This window comes from Phacochoerus africanus, chromosome 1 (assembly GCF_016906955.1).
Source record: "Phacochoerus africanus isolate WHEZ1 chromosome 1, ROS_Pafr_v1, whole genome shotgun sequence".
Lineage (NCBI taxonomy): Eukaryota > Metazoa > Chordata > Mammalia > Artiodactyla > Suidae > Phacochoerus > Phacochoerus africanus.
The window spans coordinates 216373265-216392015 of NC_062544.1; the positions used below are offsets into that span (position 1 = coordinate 216373265).

Sequence of the window (18751 nt, forward strand, 5' to 3'; positions counted from 1 at the left end):
AAGTGACCTTCAAAATCCCTGGTCGGGGATTATCCACCATATAAAACATCTTTCTTCTTCCTGACAGTGGTCATAAGACCCCTCCCATCAGTTCATGCCAGCAACTTCTCCCTAGTGCTTTGTGGAAGGAATGTCCTGAGTCCACCCCAACGGGAAGAGTGCCAGGCAAGATCCAAAGGGTAAGACTATCCTTCATTTCTCTGCCGTTTCACATTCTTCTACTTGCCCACTTCATGACATTAATTTATCAGCATTTTCCTGGCTTTCTTCCTCAGGATGTTTTTTTTTTTTTTTTAATCCCGCCTAACCTTTCATCATCTCTAAAAAAGTGGAGTGTGAAAAAGTATCTATTTGAGCTTCTCCACCTTTTCCTTCTGCTTGCATTTACATCTGCTGTGATTGGTCTCCTTCTCAGGCGTGAAAAGAAAGATGGAACTTACTCCAAAGGTCACTACACTACCGCTCGCGAGTATCTTTATTAGATTGCCAAATGAACGAAGGGTTTATCTTGGTTTCATTAGACGTGCTCCTTGAAAACTAAGAGTAGAGATTATGTCTCCTCTCTGACTGTGGGACTTCTTAGAAGGTTAGAATATGCTGATTGAATGTTTTTCATTAGACTGTGAGTTTCTCAAGACAGAAACTGTGTATCTCTTTAATTTTCCATGGTGTCTAACACAAAGACTTGATGGGACATGGAAACTGAGTGCAACTGTCAAACTTTCTGGGCATAGGCTTTCCACCTCTGTGGATTACCCTGTTCTATCTGCCCTTCATATGCTAGTAGTTTAGCTGATTCCTCTGAATATCTTCAATAGCCAAGGTCACTGACAGGTCCACTAAACTGTTTCCTTTCCATTTTTGACTTTTTTGACCTCAAGAATGAGAAGGAATTTTTTAAATGTAATCTATTCAAGTTTGAGGAAAAACCAAGAGTCAGCTAGAGAATAACCAACCAGAGAGTACTGAATGAATTACTACGTAATTGTGCCCGTGTTCTTCTATTTCTTCAAATCTTTCTTTAAATGGTCTGTTCTTTCAAAAATGTTACACTGATGTTCATCTGCTTAAATGTGACTTGGTGCTTTGAGATTTTAAATAATACATATTTGAATGTAAATGCTTGCTATTTTTTTTTTTTTTTTTTTTTTTTTACTAAACTAGCTTACAGAGAGTCTGGCATTTCAGATAATGAGGTCATAAAAGAGACCACTAACAGGGCAGGCACAGCTGCTATCTAAACCACAGGCAATCAAACTTGAGGACTCTCTACGAGTCACAGCAAACATCTCAGGACACAGTGGCAGTACCATTGCGTCTTCTACCTCTGGGGCAGATATGGACACATCTACCCCCTGACAGCTATGGTCTTATGGGCAGCAACTCCATCCCTGTACTTCTTTATACTCCCAGTGACGGAAACCCGACATGCAACACAAAATATATGTCTATGTATTTAAGTATATGAATGTAATAAGTTTTTTTCAATCTGATTTACTCTGTGGCTTGAGCCATTTGATGAGTTTTAGGCAACTTGAGTCAAGTGTCTATCGGAACAGGAGAGGTTCCCACTGGTTTCTAACTCTTCTATCTAAGCATGGACAATCTCAGCAGCCTAGGCCAGAGAGACCCAAAGAGACAGCCCCTTGGTGCACCCCCTGGCCCGGGCTGCTCACCAGCTCACCACCTGCCTGTCAGGCTGTCATGACTGAGGCTTCTTTCCTCATTCAGTTCCATGTCTACGTAGGCTATTCGAAGAGTGCCATCTGCAGGATGAAGGGAGGACCTATAAATACTTAATTCATTTCCTTCAAATTAAAGTTGAGAATTTGTTTAAAATGTGTTTAAGAGCTAATAAACACAAGATTTAAGTTAAAGCTTAATGACAGATAATGAACTGGCACCTTCATTCTTCACAGATATCATTTGAATTTATTATTATTTTTTTTATTTTTGCTTTGTAGGGTCACACCCATAGCATGTGGAAGTTCCCAGGCTAGGGGTCAAACCAGAGCTGCAGCCACCAGCCTACGCCACAGCCATAGCAACTCAGGATTCAAGCCACGTCTGCGACTTACACCACAGCTCATAGCAACGCCGCATCCTCCACCCACTGAGAGAGGCCAGGGATCGAACCCTCATCCTCATGGATCCTAGTCAGGTTTGTTAACCACTGAGCCATGAAGGGAACTCCATGTATTTATTTTAATGACTGCTTTAAATGCCTTTACCAAAGAGTAACCATGGTGAGAATCACAGAGCAGAGAGGTGCCCCTTCAGGGGCTTTCTGTTGTCCAAGACCTCACCCCATGGGTAGTTCCTTCTCTGCTTTTCCCTGCAGAAGGGCAGATTTCCAGGACCTGTGAGAGATGAAACCTCTCTCTTCCTGCTTTGAATCAAGACAACTTTTAAACCTGATGCAAAGAATGGGAGCTCAAAATTCCCTGTCATATCAGCCTTGGGTCAAAGAACCACAAAATCATGAAGTTGAAAGAGGTTCCTTCATGGATTCACGACAGCCCCCTGCCCCGCAGTGCTGCTGACAGTCAATCCCTAGCCTCCTACCTCACACCACATGTGATGCCCTTCCTACCTTCCTGACCATATCTCATAACCAGCAGCCCACAGCAACCGGGAACAAGTTTCTATTACTTTCACTTTGTGTCACCTATCTCTGACTAACTCAAGAATGATCCAATTCCTGATTAAATTCACGTTTCTCCTCCCAGGGGCCCTCACCTACTTGAGAACAGAAGTAGGAAAGACAGCACTCTTTCCTCCCTAGATCACCCCTTTCTCTCCACCTGAGCGTGATGGTCCCATTACACAGTTCAAAGCAAGGTGGAGGCAGGTGGTCACTGACCGTCCACCTGCCTTCGCCATGGGATGCTAGGCAGCTCCATTGCCCTCTCCTGTTCCCAGAATGGGGATGAGGGAACAAGACAGGGTTAATTTTAAGACTGCAAGACCCATCTCTAGAAGTCAATTGCAGGGCAATGCAGTGATCTCATGGCCCCTAACCCAGGTGTTCCCTTTGTGGCCTGCATCTGCTGCTCCCCTTTCCAGAGGAAACCCTCTTAAAAGCATGAGGCTTTTGGAGGGTAGAATTCTCTCCTCTCCCATAAAGACATTCTTATTAGAAAGCAGAGGCAGGGAGAAGTGGATTACATCGAGATGACTCTTTGGCAGGACTAGGGAAAAGTAATGCCTATGAAAGGGGATGGCCACAGGAGCAGCCCCCCCACTCCATTCTTGTTCTTTGCCCTGCACTTTCCCTTTTTTTTGTCTTTTGGGGTCACATATGGAGTTTCCCCAGGCTAAGGGTGAATTGGAGCTGTAGCCCCTGGCCCATGCCACAGCCACAGCCATGCCAGATCCAAGCTGCATCTGCCACCTACACCATAGCTCATGGCAATGTGTATCCTTAACCCACTGAGTGAGACCAGGAATCAAACCTGCATCCTCATGGATGCTAGTCAGATTCATTTCCACTGAGCCATGTGAGGAACTCCTTGTTCTGCACTTTCCATGGGCAAACTGGCAATGAACATTATACCCAATTCCTATGCCTCAGTAAGAAGGACAGCATGGAGTTAGGGTAAGAAAGGAGTCTGGAGTCAGGTCCAGGTTGAAATCCCTGCAGAACCAGCAACAAGCTGGAATACATGGGCACTGAAGAACTCTTTGAGCCTTCATGTCATCTTTTATAAGACAACGCTAATACTGTCCATCACGCAGGACTGTGGGAGATAAAATACATCATAGACCCACAAGCTCTCGATAACGTGTCTCTTCTTTCTTTGGTATGAATTTAAATTAATGTGTTTCTGGCACCAAGTGAAAGACCCTGTCCCATAGGAAGAGCATATCAGGCAGCAGCAAGAAGGGAGAGGAGTGACTGGGGGAAACCGCATTGAAGTTGGGGTGGCCACGAGGCTTGCTTGTAACGACACACAAAAATGAAAGCCCCCTCATGGGCCTCTAACCATGGCTGGCATTACCTATGAGACCACAGCAGGAAGACAGCAAGGAGTGGGCTAAATCAAGGCAGTGGGTGGCTCTGGGGTTGCCCTTCCCAAGTGAGGAGGGCTGAGCCACAGGACGGCCCAAAGGCAGGTGCACGGAAGCTGTGGGATGGCGCTATTGCAACAGCCTGTTCCAGGTACCACAAGGCCCCCTCTCTGCAGGGAGAGAGTCTGATGGCCCTCTCCTTTGCCCCCTAATAGACTGCACAGACACCAGAATGCCTGGCCACATGGGTATTTTGGGTCTGTGCTACATCTCGTCCACCAAAGGCACATTGGGCCTGGGTCCGTATCAAGATGGTGGAGTCCAGGTCATTCTGCAGGTCCTTGTGTGGCTAATGAGGCTGGCTTTTCATTCTTGTGGAGGCAGTAGAGGTAAAATATGCATAACAGAAAATGCTTTAAGTTCAGTGGTATTAAGCAGATTCACCCTGTGGTGGGATCATCGCCACCACCCACCTCCAAAACTCTCTATCTCACAAAACTGAAACTTGGTACCGAGTAAATAATAACTCCCCATTCCTCCATCTCCCCAGAACCTGGCAACTGCCATTCTACTTTCTGGTTCCATAAATTTGACTATTTTCGGTACTTCATATAAGTGGACTCATACGGTATTTATCCTCCTGACGTTTCACATAGCATAGTATCTGCAAGGTTCATCCAAGGCGTAGCATGTGCCATATTTCCTTCCTTTCAAAGACTGAAAGATATCCCATTTTATGCATATACTATATTTGATTTATCTATTCATCTGTCGATAGACACTAGATTGCTTCCACCTTTGGGCTATTGTGAAAAAACCTACTTGAATATAGGCATACAAATATCTTTTCACATCCTTGCTTTTAATTCTTTTGGGTATACCCTCAGAAATGGGATTGTTGAATCATATGGTAATCTATGTCTTTTTTTTTTTGTCTTTTTGCCTTTTCTAGGGCCGCTCCCGCGGCATATGGAGGTTCCTAGGCTAGGGGTCTAATCGGAGCTGTAGCCGCTGGCCTATGCCAGAGCCACAGCAACGCAGGATCCGAGCTGCATCTGTGACCTACACCACCTCATGGCAACGCCAGATCCTTAACCCACTGAGCAAGGCCAGGGATCGAACCTGCAACCTCATGGTTCCTAGTCGGATTCATTAACCATTGAGCTACAACAGGAACTCCAATCTATGTCTAATTTTGTGAGGAGCTACTATACTGCTTTTCTCAGTAGCTGCACCATTTTACATTCCCACCAAAAGTGCACAAAGATTTCCCATGAAGCTTTCTTTTTCCCATGGATTAGGTGGGTCTAATCCACCTGCCTCCCAGGTTCAGGTCTGTCTGGCTCTGGCCTCTCTCTTCTAGCATCACTTGCTGCCCCCCAAGAGATGTAGCCTGCTCCCACTACTTCCTGTCCTCTAACCCTTGGTTCTTGGTGGGCCCTCTCCCATTATACCCGTAGTTCATATCTGTCTGGGGCTGGTCACCTCCTTGGGGGAGGGCTGGGGCTTTGGACAATGCCTGATAAGGCACCTACATTGAGGATCACTCACATAATGGGATCAGAGCCAGCACTGACTAAAGCTGTCTTATGGCAGTCCTAGCTTTGAGACCCTCACCACTTAAGCAATTCCATTTCTCCATCCCATACTGATTCCCTTCCCTGCATTAGTCTTTTTTTTTGCCTTTTTTAGGGCCGTGCCCTAAGAAGTTTCCCTGCTCTGCACTCCCACAATTTTATTTCATAATATGCACATACATACATACACAAAAATAATAATGTAAGACAAAGGTGAAAGTACTATCAAAATTCTATGTATTTATCATTATTTTTTCTTCTTTTTATGGCTGTATCCATGGTCTATGAAGCTCTCAGGCTAGGGGTGGAATCAGAGCTGCAGCTGCCAGCCTATACCACAGCCACAGCAATATAGGATCTGAGCCACATCTGTGGCCCACACCACAGCTTGTGGCAATGCCAGATCCTCAACCCACTGAATGAGGCCAGGGATCAAACCCACGTCCTCATGGATACTAGTCAGGTTTGTTACTACTGAGCCACAATGGGAACTCCCTTTCCTGCCTTAATTTTAACAGTCTGATTTTCTACTGCAACCGATCCTGGTCGACAAAAATAACTGGACAGTAGTATTTCATCTTGAAAACAAAGATTTCCAGGATCCATTTGGAAAATTCCTCAAAAGGGGAACATAAGGGAGTTAGGATAATACTTTTAGGTTAGAGGCTTAGAACAGAAACCTCTTATAATCTTCCACCATTAAGACAAAGGCTTCTCACACAGCATCTTTGTGCAAATTAGAAAACAGGGCCCTTTCTGGATCAGGTGTACAGCTCAGCTAAAAGGCTGACCGTTTTGCAATGACAGATCACATACTGTGCCGATGATACAAAGGCGCACTCTCTGGGCATGTTCAGCCTTGTGGGTGCACCACTTGGTGAACAGGTGCCATCTATTTCTCCAGGTCCTGGAAAGGTCAAAGCTTTGCAAGCAGAGTGCAAACTAATTTTTGGCTCCCACTCGCCTGCATTGATAACTATAAGTAGTAGCTTCAGGCCATTGGTGGTTCTAATACGTCATCCCTCCTGCCATCACCACCTGTGGACAAGGCATTAGAGAGCATGCTGGCAGGAAGATTTTCTTTGAGGACCATAAACTGAAGGTTAATTTACTGCTCACCTAGTAATTCAGGAGCAGTCAAGGGTCTCCTTGCATCAACAGGAAGGGCAGCCGAGAAGCCGCAAGCTATCCACCCAACATGCCCCACCAAACACCAAAGCCACAGCCCTTGTCTCCCTCACCTGGCTCCACACACACATACAACCAGACACAGCACCTCACCTGAGCCACCTCTTCAAAGTCATCGTGCCTCTTCTGTAGGGCCCGGGCTCGATGTAGAGACTTCCCGACCCCTGTGTGTTTGCTGAGAAAGGCCTCGCCGTGGTTTTCAATCCAGTCTAATACCTGGTCAGAGAAGAAAGACAGAAATAATAACTTCTTGGCAGAAGGAAAGACACGTGACAACATGTGTGGCTGCTAGGTTCCTAAAGTCCAGGTGGAAATGTTCAATCCATGGTGGACACAGGGGATTTCATTACTGTCACTGGCAATATAACCATTCTACCTTGAACTGCATTCAGCTCGCTTGCTTTCTTTACCTCTTCAGTTTTCTTAGCTTTAATTAGCCCATTATTTTAAACAAGCTACACAGACCAGCAGGCACCCTTTAACCCCCCTCACTACCTTTACTCCAACCACATAAAGTCAGACACATTTTCCGAAAATTAGGTGGTGTCAGGTCAAGGGAGTTCCTTGGACCTCATTCCATCTCAAAACACTCATGGCAGAGGCATCTAGTCATGGGGATCCTGCCTCATGGTGCTCCTGGGACGCTTGTTCTAATCTTGGAAGTGAAGTCCACAGTTGTCAGTCTTCAACAAGAGCTCTGCTCAAGATCGCGGATCGCCAGGACAACTGCCCTCTCTAGCTTCTTTCCACCTCTCTCCTCCAATCCATACCAACTAACCAACCAACCAAAGTAAGGTTTTTAGTATCTGTGATTCTCTGGGGAGCAACTTCATGTTCTCCGGGCTTAAGGTCTAGGCGTTTGGCCTCAAGACATTTTCCTTGGACTTGAGAGAAGCTGGAAAAAAAGGTGGCTGGAGCAGCAGAGGGATGAGTGAGAGGATGCTGAGAAGGCTAAGAAAGATATTGTCCTGAAGGGCACTTGATGGGGGGAGTGGAAACCCCCTAGCAAAAGAATTGAAATGCACAGGGGATCAAAGCCTTTAATCCATCTCGCATTTTCCCCCATAGCCTAACAAAGATGTGTGCCTCCCAGGAAGAAGGGAAGCAACTCATCTGGGCTCTGAGGAGTTGGCACTCAATACATCAGAGGGCCACAGTTAAATCAGAATTACAGGATAGGAGTTCCCATCATGGCTCAGCAGAAACGAATCTGACTAGCATTCATGAGGACGCAGGATTGATCCCTGGCCTCGCTCAGTGGGTTAAGGATCTGGCATTGCCATGAGCTGTGGCATAGGTCACAGATGTGGCTTGGATCTGGCGTGGCTGTGGCTGTGGCTGTGGCTGTGGCAAGCGGCTACAGCCCTGATTCGACCTCTAGCCTGGGAACCTCCATATACCATAGGTACAGTCCTAAAAAGACAAAAAAGCAAAACAAAACAAAACAAAAAAACCCAGAAGAATTATAGGACAGACGTACCTGCCACAAACGCTGCCAAGATCAACCAAGCCTACTCTACTCCTACCACAGTAAACTTCAACTGACCCTTTTATTAATGGGGTACCAGCTTTCTCAGATTTTAGAAGGACTTTTGGGGAGATGATTTAGATGAACTAGGCCTGTATAAAAGGGTACTTTAATTCTGTTTCTTCTACAGATTGCCCTGTGGCAAACAGAGAGACCAACTCATTGCACGGACTGTAGGCATAGGAGTTCTGACTTAGAGAATCTAAGAAGTGGCTTCACTTCCTCTGACACATGAGATAAATCAATTCTGGCAACTGCACAAAATATGGAAGCTCTCAAAGTCTTCACTGGCAGTATCATCAAGCCATACCAAGATGGTATTCGTTAGGGAAATGCACATACAAAGAGAAATTTAACAAAAATGCACAGTACAGGAGTTCCCATTGTGGCTCAGTGGAAATGAACCTGACTAGCACCCACGTAGGACAGTTTCGATCCCTGGCTTCACTCAGTGGAGTAAGGATCTGGCGTTGCTGTGAGCTGTGGTGTAGGTTGCAGATGCGGCTCAGATCCTCCGGTTACTGTGACTGTGGTGTATGTAGGTCAGCGGCCACAGCTCTGATTCATCTTTTAGCCTGGAAACCTCCATGTGCTGCAGGTATGGCCCTAAAAAGGCAGAAAAAAATGCACAGTACAAAGCCAGGTTGTGTCCTTGTCCATTAAAATGAAGAAAAAAAGGTTTTTTCAAAAATGACTTTATCTAAACATTAGTGTAAAGATTTTAAATATTTTAGCAACAAGGATTTACTGTATAACACAGGGAACTATATTAAATATCTTGTAATAACTGATAATGGAAAATAATCTGAAAAAAATGTAACTCAATCACCTCACTGTACACCTAAAACTAACATAACACTGTAAATCGGCTATAATTCAATGAAAAAAAAAAGATTTTAAATACTTCATGTAACAAATTCTGGTAATATTTTTCAATATTTTGGAGACACACCTGTCGAAAGAAAGGAAATTTAAATATTCCTTTCTTCGAAGAAAGAAGAGCCTCTTTTTCTCTTGAATTGCTTATGGTGAAATTTCAACAATAAAAATCAGGAGTGTGCATTTTTACTTGACTTGTCACAATTTGAACCCACAATTCTGTACTGTAAAGGGGATAATAGGTGCCAGCATGCAAGGTCAAAGACAAACATTTCTAGTCACCAAGTTTCCCATATAATATGTACCATGGATTGTATATTTTTATAATTTTTATGCATATTTTAACTTTAGTAATCCCACTTCAAGAATGAACTGAAGCTTGGAGGTAATTTTTATATACCAAAGAGCTGTCTTGCAGCTTTTCATGAGTGCCTTGGAATTTATGACATATTTTCAAGTTATAATTTTTTAAAAAAAAATTCATTTTGAGGCAGGTGTGATTCACTTATCTGGAACTTTTAAAATAAATTTTACTTTATTCCATTTCATTTTTTATCTCCAGCTTTAATACATATTCTAAATAACATTCTAAAGCAAAATGGGTTAGAGAGAAACGTGTTTCACCCACTAGTTCACAAGTGGCTAGATTTTATACTTCCTAGGGGTGATTTCACAACTTTTAAACTTTTTTTAAAAGGCAGCTTGTTCCCTGTTTCAGTTATTTTGCTTTCTTTAAAATGTCAATTCACTTTCAGTTAGCAGCACTTAGGTTTACTTAATAAGCTCTACCATAACTGCTTAAAAATCTATTTATTTCATATTGGAGAGGCTTTCCTTAGTTTCAACATAACTTTGCTCTGTAATGTTATATTGCCTCAGTTTTGTCCAACTACTGCCATTACAACTGGAGCTGTGACTGTACATGGAATGGATGGTCAGTGGGGACCTGCTGCAGAGTACAGGGAACCCCACTCAATACTATTACTCTGTAATAATCTCTATGGGGAAAGAATCTGAAAAAAAGAGATATGTGTGTATGTATAACTAAATCACTTTATTGTACACCAGAAATTATCACAACACTGTAAATCAACTAACTCAATAAAATGTAATAAATAAATAAATAAAATGACAGAACATGAAAAAAAAAAAAAAAGAACTGGAGCTGTGGAGAAACCATATGCAACCTCAGTGAGGATTCAGGGACTGCAGGAAAATCAATTTCACAAACATAAAGGCAAATGATTTAGGACGTGAACAAAATTACTTTAGTAATACATAGAGACTGAAAAAGTACTTGAGGGCAGATAAACATACTCAATGCATGATGTATTGTTCAAAACACTGAATTCTGACAGTTTCATTTCAGACGTCCATTGAGAGCCAGCATGACTTGGTACAGACATTTAGTCATATGCTCTTTTGACCTTTGAACTCATGGCCCTCAACCCGAAGAGTACAATCCAGTTTCCTATGCAGACTGCACAGCAGAGAAATGTATTTCTGAGCAGCTGTCAGCAGTGCCTGATAGCTACATGACACAGCATAAATTTGGTTTTTTTTTGTTTTGTTTTTTTGGTCGCACTTGGGGCACAGGGAAGTTCCTGAGCTAGGGATCGAATCCAAGCTTTGGCTGTGACCTATGTCACAGCTGCAGCAATGCCTGATCCTTTAACACACGGAGCCGGCTGGGGATCAAACCTGTGCTGTCACAGAGACAATGTAGATCCTTAACCCTCCATGCCCACAGGGGGAACTTCAACACATCATAAATTAATGGGCAGCATTGGAAGTCTGGTGAATCCCAGAATCCGACCATTGCTGGTTGAAGAATAAACTGAGTTTCTAGCCTTACCTTGGACACTACCAAAGGGAAGTGCCCATCGAGGTACTCCTTATTGGCTGTCCCTTACCTAATTTCTCTCATCCACAAGATCTTATTTAAAATACTCAATTATCAATTATAGTCTGGAGAGTACAGAATGATAGCTAACCATACCTGCTGATGGCTTTGAATTGGATTTAAGTGTTTCCAACAATAGGAGGCTTTCTCCTTTTGTTTTTGTCTGAGGGGTCTTCAGGATATGCAGCAGTACATGAGGCATATGTACTGCTGCATACAAAAAATATTCATTAGTCTCACTGTGACCCCACGCCAGGCACTGGGGCAGCCCAGGCTGCATCATTTTAAATAAGGCAGGCATGGCTCTGACTCTAGGAACTCAGTCTAAGTGGGTAACGAGCACTAGACATGAAATCACACGTGAATTGCAAGGGTGAACAGTGCCAACAGTCAGGGAAGCCCACCCTGAAGAAGTGAGGGTTAGCTGAGGCCTGGGAGAGAGTGGGACATAACCAGTCTAGGAACTGAAAAGGTCAGCGAGGCTTGAGTAGGCGTAAGGAGGAAATTCACCCAAGAAGGCAGGTGCCAAATGGAGCGGAGCCCTGGCTTGCTGAGTCTGATTCAGAGTTAGCCTGGGAGCCGCTGAAGAGCTGAAAGGAGGAGAAAGACATCAACAGATCTGCATTTAAAACTTAGCACTCTAACTGCATTGCGGAAAACCAACCGGAGGAAGGCAAGAATAGAGGGGAGAAAACAGGGGGTTCCTGCAGAAATCCTGACAAGAGGTGATGGTGGCTCAGACAAGGCAAACGGCAGTGTTGGTAGAGAGACAGCTTTGTGTAATATTTACAGGAGAGAATGGCCAGGATGTGGTGGTGGGGCATGGGGGGAATGGAGAGGCAGGTGGAAGGCTGACCCCCGGGGCAAGGCTTGAACAACTGCGTGGAAGAGGAACTTGTCACTGGTGCCGAGGCAAGTGAGTTATAGGAGATGGCACGAAGACCACAGATTTTTTCTGAAGTTTTCTTTCAATTTTCATATTCACACTGCTCTGCTTTTGATAAATGACAGATGTGCGTCTGAACTTGAGTGGGAAGCAGCACCCAGTGAGGGTTGTCAATCTGATTCTGGCAAGATGTGCCTTTAATTTCAAAGGAGTAATTTTATACACTAAGGTTTAAAAATAAATTATAAATTGTTAAGATAGCCAGATCCTCATGATAAAAAAAAAATAATAAGGCATATGAAATTCACCCAAAGAACACAAATCCAGACTTACATGGAATTCAGTCACGGATTCCTGAAGGGGCATTTCACTGGGATATAGTTTCAGGGGGCCCTTAACCCGACATGCAAATTCCTCTGTGATCAGCCTCACCTTCTCCCAACTCCACCTCCAATGAGCTCCTGCCCCACCCCCTCATCACCCCAAAAGCTGCTTCTCACCTCCCGAGGTCTGCTCTCACTATTTTTCACTTCACTTGAACAGTGCATCTTTTTTCTCCCTATATCTACTTCCCAGGTTCCTTCTTATTCATTCTTTAAGCGCCAAGGCCAAACTCTAGTTTGGGAAAGCCCCTTCTCTTGAACAATCCACCTAGGCTGGGGTGGTGTCACTCTATTCAGTTCAAGCCACAATTAGGGCCCACAGGCTGGTCTCTCCCACTAGACTGACTCCTAGTGATTCCTGGACACAGCCTGGTACTCAGTACAGAGTGGTTTGCTTAAGATGTGCTGAACTGAACTCAACTCAGACTTATCCCTGCAACCCATCACTTGGGGTAAAGGTTTATAGCCCCATATACCTCAGTAATTCTCATGGCCTGTATTCAAAGTTCTCCCTTTGTGTGGATCCACCCACTCCCCTGCCCCACTTGGGAGGCAGTGTGTTCCTGAAGAAGTGTGGGTTTCCACCATTGTCTTCTCCCAGCCTTTATCCCTCACCTACCCCCAGCACCCCTATTAACACTGCAAATGCAAGAGATGCTCAGGGACTGTTTATAGCCATGAATTTTCAAGTGCAAATCCGGCTGGCCTCTCGTCTTGGGAGACATTGTGCCAACCCATCCAGCAAGAGGCTTGATCTTTGCTGTGTCACTGGAAGCAACAGCCCTGGCCAGCCCGGGACTCCTCTTGAGGACAGCAGGCAGGTAGTCTTGTAAACAACTTGTAAAGCTCTTCTTCCTTTCTCAAGCCCCAATTTTTCAACCAGATTTAGTCCTTTCCCAGAACAGCCTTTTCCAAGAAAGATACGTACATCCTGAACCGGATTTGGGAGCCAATTTAACAGCCATTATGCATAATTCCCTAATCACCCCCTTTCTTCCTCATCTAATTGTGTTTATTCCAACCAGCATACAATCAAGACAGAGCACTTTTCAGGGAAAGAGACAGTCCTTTCTAGCTGCTAAGGAGAAGAGAAATGACTTTTTGAAGAAAACTTGAAATTTTCTGAACAGTGGCCATGAATACAATTGAGTTACTGAGAGAAAATCAAGGGCCTAGCTGCCTTGTCCCAGGATGCAGGTTTTTTGGGGTACTTGGAACCAGATAGAATCTCAGTGTTGGGGACAACCTCAGGGATCACCCAGCCCAGTGCAGGAGGCCCCTGCACTTAGAAGCAACTGCCTTTGAACAAAGTGTTAAATTGGTATCCAAGCTCTATCTACATGTAAGTGTTTCAGGTTCCTAAAGCATCATTAAAATGGGGCACCACCACGATACTCCAAATTATAGACACCACAACCTATGGAGGAACCTAGGTTCTTGTGTCAGCTCTGTCTTTAACCAGCTGTGACCCAGCTGAGCATGTGCCTTCTCCTCTCATAATCTTACTTCCTCAGATGAGAATGTTTGATCAGACCATCTCCCTAAATCTCCTTCCAGCTCAAAGATTTCACGATTTTGCTCCCCTGAGAGTAGGGCAGCTCCCCTCCTCGAAAGAAGCTGCTGTCTGTGGAGGGTTTATTCTTTGTCCAGCACGAGGCCAGGGCACATGCTCATCATCCCATCTATGCCACCTCGCCACAGCCTTAGGATGGCTGAGTTATTATCCTCATATTTGGATGAAGACAGTCAATCTCAGAGAGGTTAATTAAATTGGCTGGCCTCACACAGCTACCAAACAGTGAAGTCAAAATTCAAACCCAAATGATTCTGGCAGCAATGTTACCATCTGATTCCCAGACCACATTCAAGTTTTGCCAGCTATCCCAACACTGAGTTTTCAAGCAAAGGGATGCAGTCCAGAAGCATGTGTCATGCTAGGCTGTCCCTTTAATCTGGAATAGTTCCTCAGATTTCCCTGCCTTTGACATTCTTGACAGTTACAGGCCCATTACTTCATCAAATGTCCCTCGATTTGGGTTTGTCTGATGTTTCCTCATGATTAGAATTGGGAATAACACAGAAATGATTCTTGTTCTTGCCACTACATGCCATCAGGTGGGGATATAATTTCAATCTGTCCTATTACCAGTGATATTGACTTTGATCCCTCGGCCAGGGTGGTGTCTTCCAGCCTTTGTCTTATTCCTTTGGAATTAATAAGTATTTGGAGGAGGTAGTTTGAGACCATGGAGGCAGGAGACACCATGATGTGCTATTAGGACCTTTTGTCATCCTGTGTAGAGTGCCACCAGCAGGCAGACAGCCCTGGGGGGTCAGTGCCCTCAGGGGATTACTACCTCCAGCTGAAGGGAGCAGCTTTGCCCAAGGCCACACCCCCTCTTACACTGACCTGTGTCCAGTGATGGAGTCCAGTGTATAAAGGCCCAGTTGTCACTCCCCAGACTGGTAAATCTTTGAATGCCTCAAAGGGTTGGCTGAGGATTCCCTCATGGATGGCCTCCTTGACATGCTCTGTGTCTGCACCTATGCTGGGCCACCCTCTTCTACAGATGCTCTGTTCACCTTGCTTGAGCTCTGACACCTGCACCAGGTGGCTCTTACATAAGGACCCTCTCCTCACTCCACTCTGGACCATCCTTCCTTGAGAACTCCCAGCCCCGAGGTTGGGCTCTGACCTCTCTTAGCCACTGTGGCCCTCCCACCCTGCAGAGATACCTGCCCTGCTCAGCCCTGCTTAAGAGGAAGAGCCTCCCCTGCCTTCATTAGCTCCTGAGACACCACCATTACGGGGAATGCCCCCAGCTCACTGATTGCCGCTGTCATTTACTTTTCTAAATCCTCCTAATCTTCCCAGCCTCTAAATTTTGGGATGCCTGGGGCTCGGTACTGGACCTCTTCTCTCTCTTCTCTTACTCTCTAGATGATCTCACCCTGTTTCATGGCTTTAAATATCATCTCTGTGCTGGTAATTTCCATAGTCACAGTTTCAGCCCTAATTTCTCTCCTGAGATTGAGACTCATGTACCCAACTGCCCACTCTTCCTCGTCATTTTGGTTTATAATGGGCACCTCAGACTTAACATGTCTAAAACAGAACTCTTCAGTGCCTTCCGCCCGACTTCCACTCCTCTCCTCATTTCCCTCCTATCAGTAAAAAGCACCACAATTCACCCAGTTGCTTAGCCTGTCTCATTTACTCTTTCCTGTACACTGCTTTCTGCCATAACACCCCCGGTCTGGCACCATCTTTCCTCACCCACCCCACCAGCCCTCCCGGGGTCTTCCTCCTTTTCCTCTTGACACCCCAGCCATAGAGTAGCCAGATCTTTAAACCTAACATTTCTCTAAGCATAAATCAAGCCACCACCCTCCTCTTACTGAAACTTTCTAATTGTTTCCCATCACATTTAGAAAAATCCAAATCCTCTCCAGAGCTTACATCGCCCAAATGCATCTGGACCCAACCTGTTTCTTCAAATTTCTTACCCCCTTTCCCTCCTCTCTATTGATGAGGTGCACTGGCCATTCTCCTGTTTTCATGAAGGCACCCTACAAGTTCTGGTCCCAAGGATGTGGTCCTATGTCACGTGCTTGGAACCTTTTCTTCAAACACGCTTCTTTCAGCAATCTACTCATACATCACTGGCCATCACTCCAGCACCCTTGCATATTTGCTTGTTTGTGCTGGTGTTTTCTCTCTACCTCCTGAATATAAGTGCCACAAAGGCAAGGGCTTTGTTTGGTTCTGTGCTATGTTCTCAAAGAGCATCTGCTGAATAAATGACTGACTGAACTCAACTGATCTGATTTGAGAACTTCCTGTGTGATAAAGGACAAAAACTATCAAAGGAAATGGAGCTGTTGAGCAAACAGCTGTGAAACCAGACTCCCAACTCTCTGATTCCCTCTTCTGGCTCTCTCTGATCAATCATCACATTTGAAATATGCTATTAAGTTTATGTCATAATTTGATCTACAGTAAAACAGGCATGTCATTTTGCTGTATTAAGTGAACTGAAGAACTGCTCCCCTAAGCTCATACCCCCTGGCTGCGTCCCTTACTCTGTGTTATTCTGTGGTCCCATTATTCCGAGATCGGGGAAGGAGGGTCTGGAAGGAGACCACCAGGTGTCAACAACATGTCTTATTCTGTTGAAGGCTCAAGTACACCCAGGATATTCCATCAAATCATTATTTCTGTCTCTTTGCACAGCACACTGAGTATTCATTCTGAAGGCAAACAGCCCACGCTCTGCCAGAACCACCCTGCTACCCATCGACCACACCTGGAGAACATGCGGGCACCACCTGAAATGCCCAACTGCCAGCAATTCATTTTCTGTCCCTTCTTTGGAACAAGCAGGATCAAAATAAACATCTTACTATGGCGGGAAAGCCATCATGTTTCTGAGAGGGCTCATCTGAGACTCATTAGCAGGTGTACAGACTCCTGTCCCCCCTGAGAGCAATGGTCCTTTCTCCTGACAGATGTGATACTGCATGGAAGCTGGCTAAAAGACCACCCACCTCCCTCCCCAGGGCCCCTCCTTTCCCAGCCAGCCTATACCCGTCCCTTTCCAGCGGGCTAGGGTGGCTGGAACCGTGTCCCTGGCACCTCCCTGAGAGCATCACCTCACCCTGATGCCGTTGATTCCCAATTGTGGTGTCCCCACACTTTTCATCACTAAGGACTGAATCTTCCAAGTCAGAGGTTCTCCAACTTTAGAACCAACTTTTCAGCTGGTTCTCCAGCTTCAGAACCACCTGGGGTTCTTTTTAAAATACAGGCACCACCTAACCCACAGACTCTGAATCAAAAAAAGTGTGGCATAGGGTCAAATAATCTGTTTTTGCCAAGCCCCTACTATGCCCACAAGATTTTAATGCCAGGGGTCTGAAACCAAGTCCCCATAACACAGAGTTCCCCTGCAAAATTTGATTAACCTTTCTATCAAAAACTGTACTCTCTCTCTTGTTCTGCCCCTGTTCCCGTTAGGATTGAGAGGTAGCGAAGAAAAGGGGGGGACTGGAACTGAGCAGGACCCTGTGGGGTCTTCCCCATGTCCTCCGTTCTTGTTTGGTCTGGCCCAGGTTCCAAAGAGGAGGCACATGCAGTTAATGATCAGAACAACAGAGCCACAAGATTTCTAGTTCTTCCTGAGGATGCAGATTACAACCTGACACAACCTTTGAGCTGTTCTGCAGCAGCCAAGACCTCCATCAGATGGAGGGGGATGACAACATGCTGACCACAAGCACGTAGACTTCAGACTGGTTGGAACCAGAAGGGTGATGACTGAGATTCCCAAAACTTCACCCTGTTGCCTCACCACCAACCAGTCTGAAGAATGTCCCTGAGCTGATCAGGCCCTCTGTGAACCTCCCCGCTGATGCTGCCTTTAAAAACCCTCTCCTGAAAGCCAAAAGGGAGTTTGAGTCTTCTGAGCACTAGTTGCCTAGACTCCTTACTTGTTGCCCTGCAATAAATGCTTCTCTTTCCTTCACCACAAACCAGTGTCAGTAAATGGGCTTTGCTGTGCATTGGACTGGTTGACCCGAGCTGGGTTCTTTACCGGGTCGTAGGACCACACTTTAAAAAATAGAGTTCCCTACTCACACTTGACACTTCCCTCATCTTCTATATCAAAATGGACAGCAATTTCCACTGACTTTTTAAAATAAATGCTCTCAAATCTACCCTTGGCTCCATCACCCTAGTTCACGTTCTGTGGCCACACCATGATCATGGCCCCAGGATCCTCTCACTCCAATCTAGCACCAAATTACTTCAGACTTTCACTCTGATCACTTCCTTCCTCTGCTCAAAATCTTTCAATAGATATAAAGTGTGAGTTATAAAGTGTGAGTCTTTTATCCTACAGTTGGTATTCAAGACTCTAGAAATAGCATGTTGATATCAAGGACATGCTGAGCATAGGGGTTATCAGAAAGGAGTGACCCCTCTTTCACCTTCAAGATGATAACTATCTCGTTTCTTGTTAAATAGTAATTTTAAAAGAAACTGAGGACATTAAAGGTGTTTAAAATTACTGTGGGTCAAGAAAGCCTTGAAGCTCAGCAAATCCTGGGGAGGGACTTTCTCTCACTGCCTCCCAGGACTAACCAGATGGAGGCACCCAGGCCCTTCCTTCCGTGGAAGGTGCTCATCCAGAGGACCACTGTTCATTCAGAACAGAGTTTGCAGTCAGAAAATCAAAGTAAGCACCAAGGGAGAAGGCTGCGATGGGGAAGGATGGAGAAGGCACAAAGTGGGGCAGAGAGGAAGGGGGGTGAGGTCCAGAATGTGAAGGGGCACTAAGGGGCCAGGAAATTCCCAGACAAGAAGGTCTGAGCACATCAGGAGCAGGTCTCTAA

At 45.1% G+C, this 18751-nt stretch overlaps 1 protein-coding gene across 4 annotated transcripts in view; it reads right to left on the bottom strand.

Moving 5' to 3' along the window:
- KALRN (kalirin RhoGEF kinase) overlaps positions 1-18751 on the bottom strand; it is a 697683-nt gene that overhangs the window by 374903 nt on the left and 304029 nt on the right. For all 4 annotated transcript variants that reach the window (XM_047790542.1, XM_047790550.1, XM_047790490.1 and 1 more), the window contains exon 10: positions 6870-6992. In XM_047790542.1, the coding sequence (XP_047646498.1) occupies positions 6870-6992 (123 nt within the window). The remainder of the gene's footprint in view (positions 1-6869; positions 6993-18751) is intronic.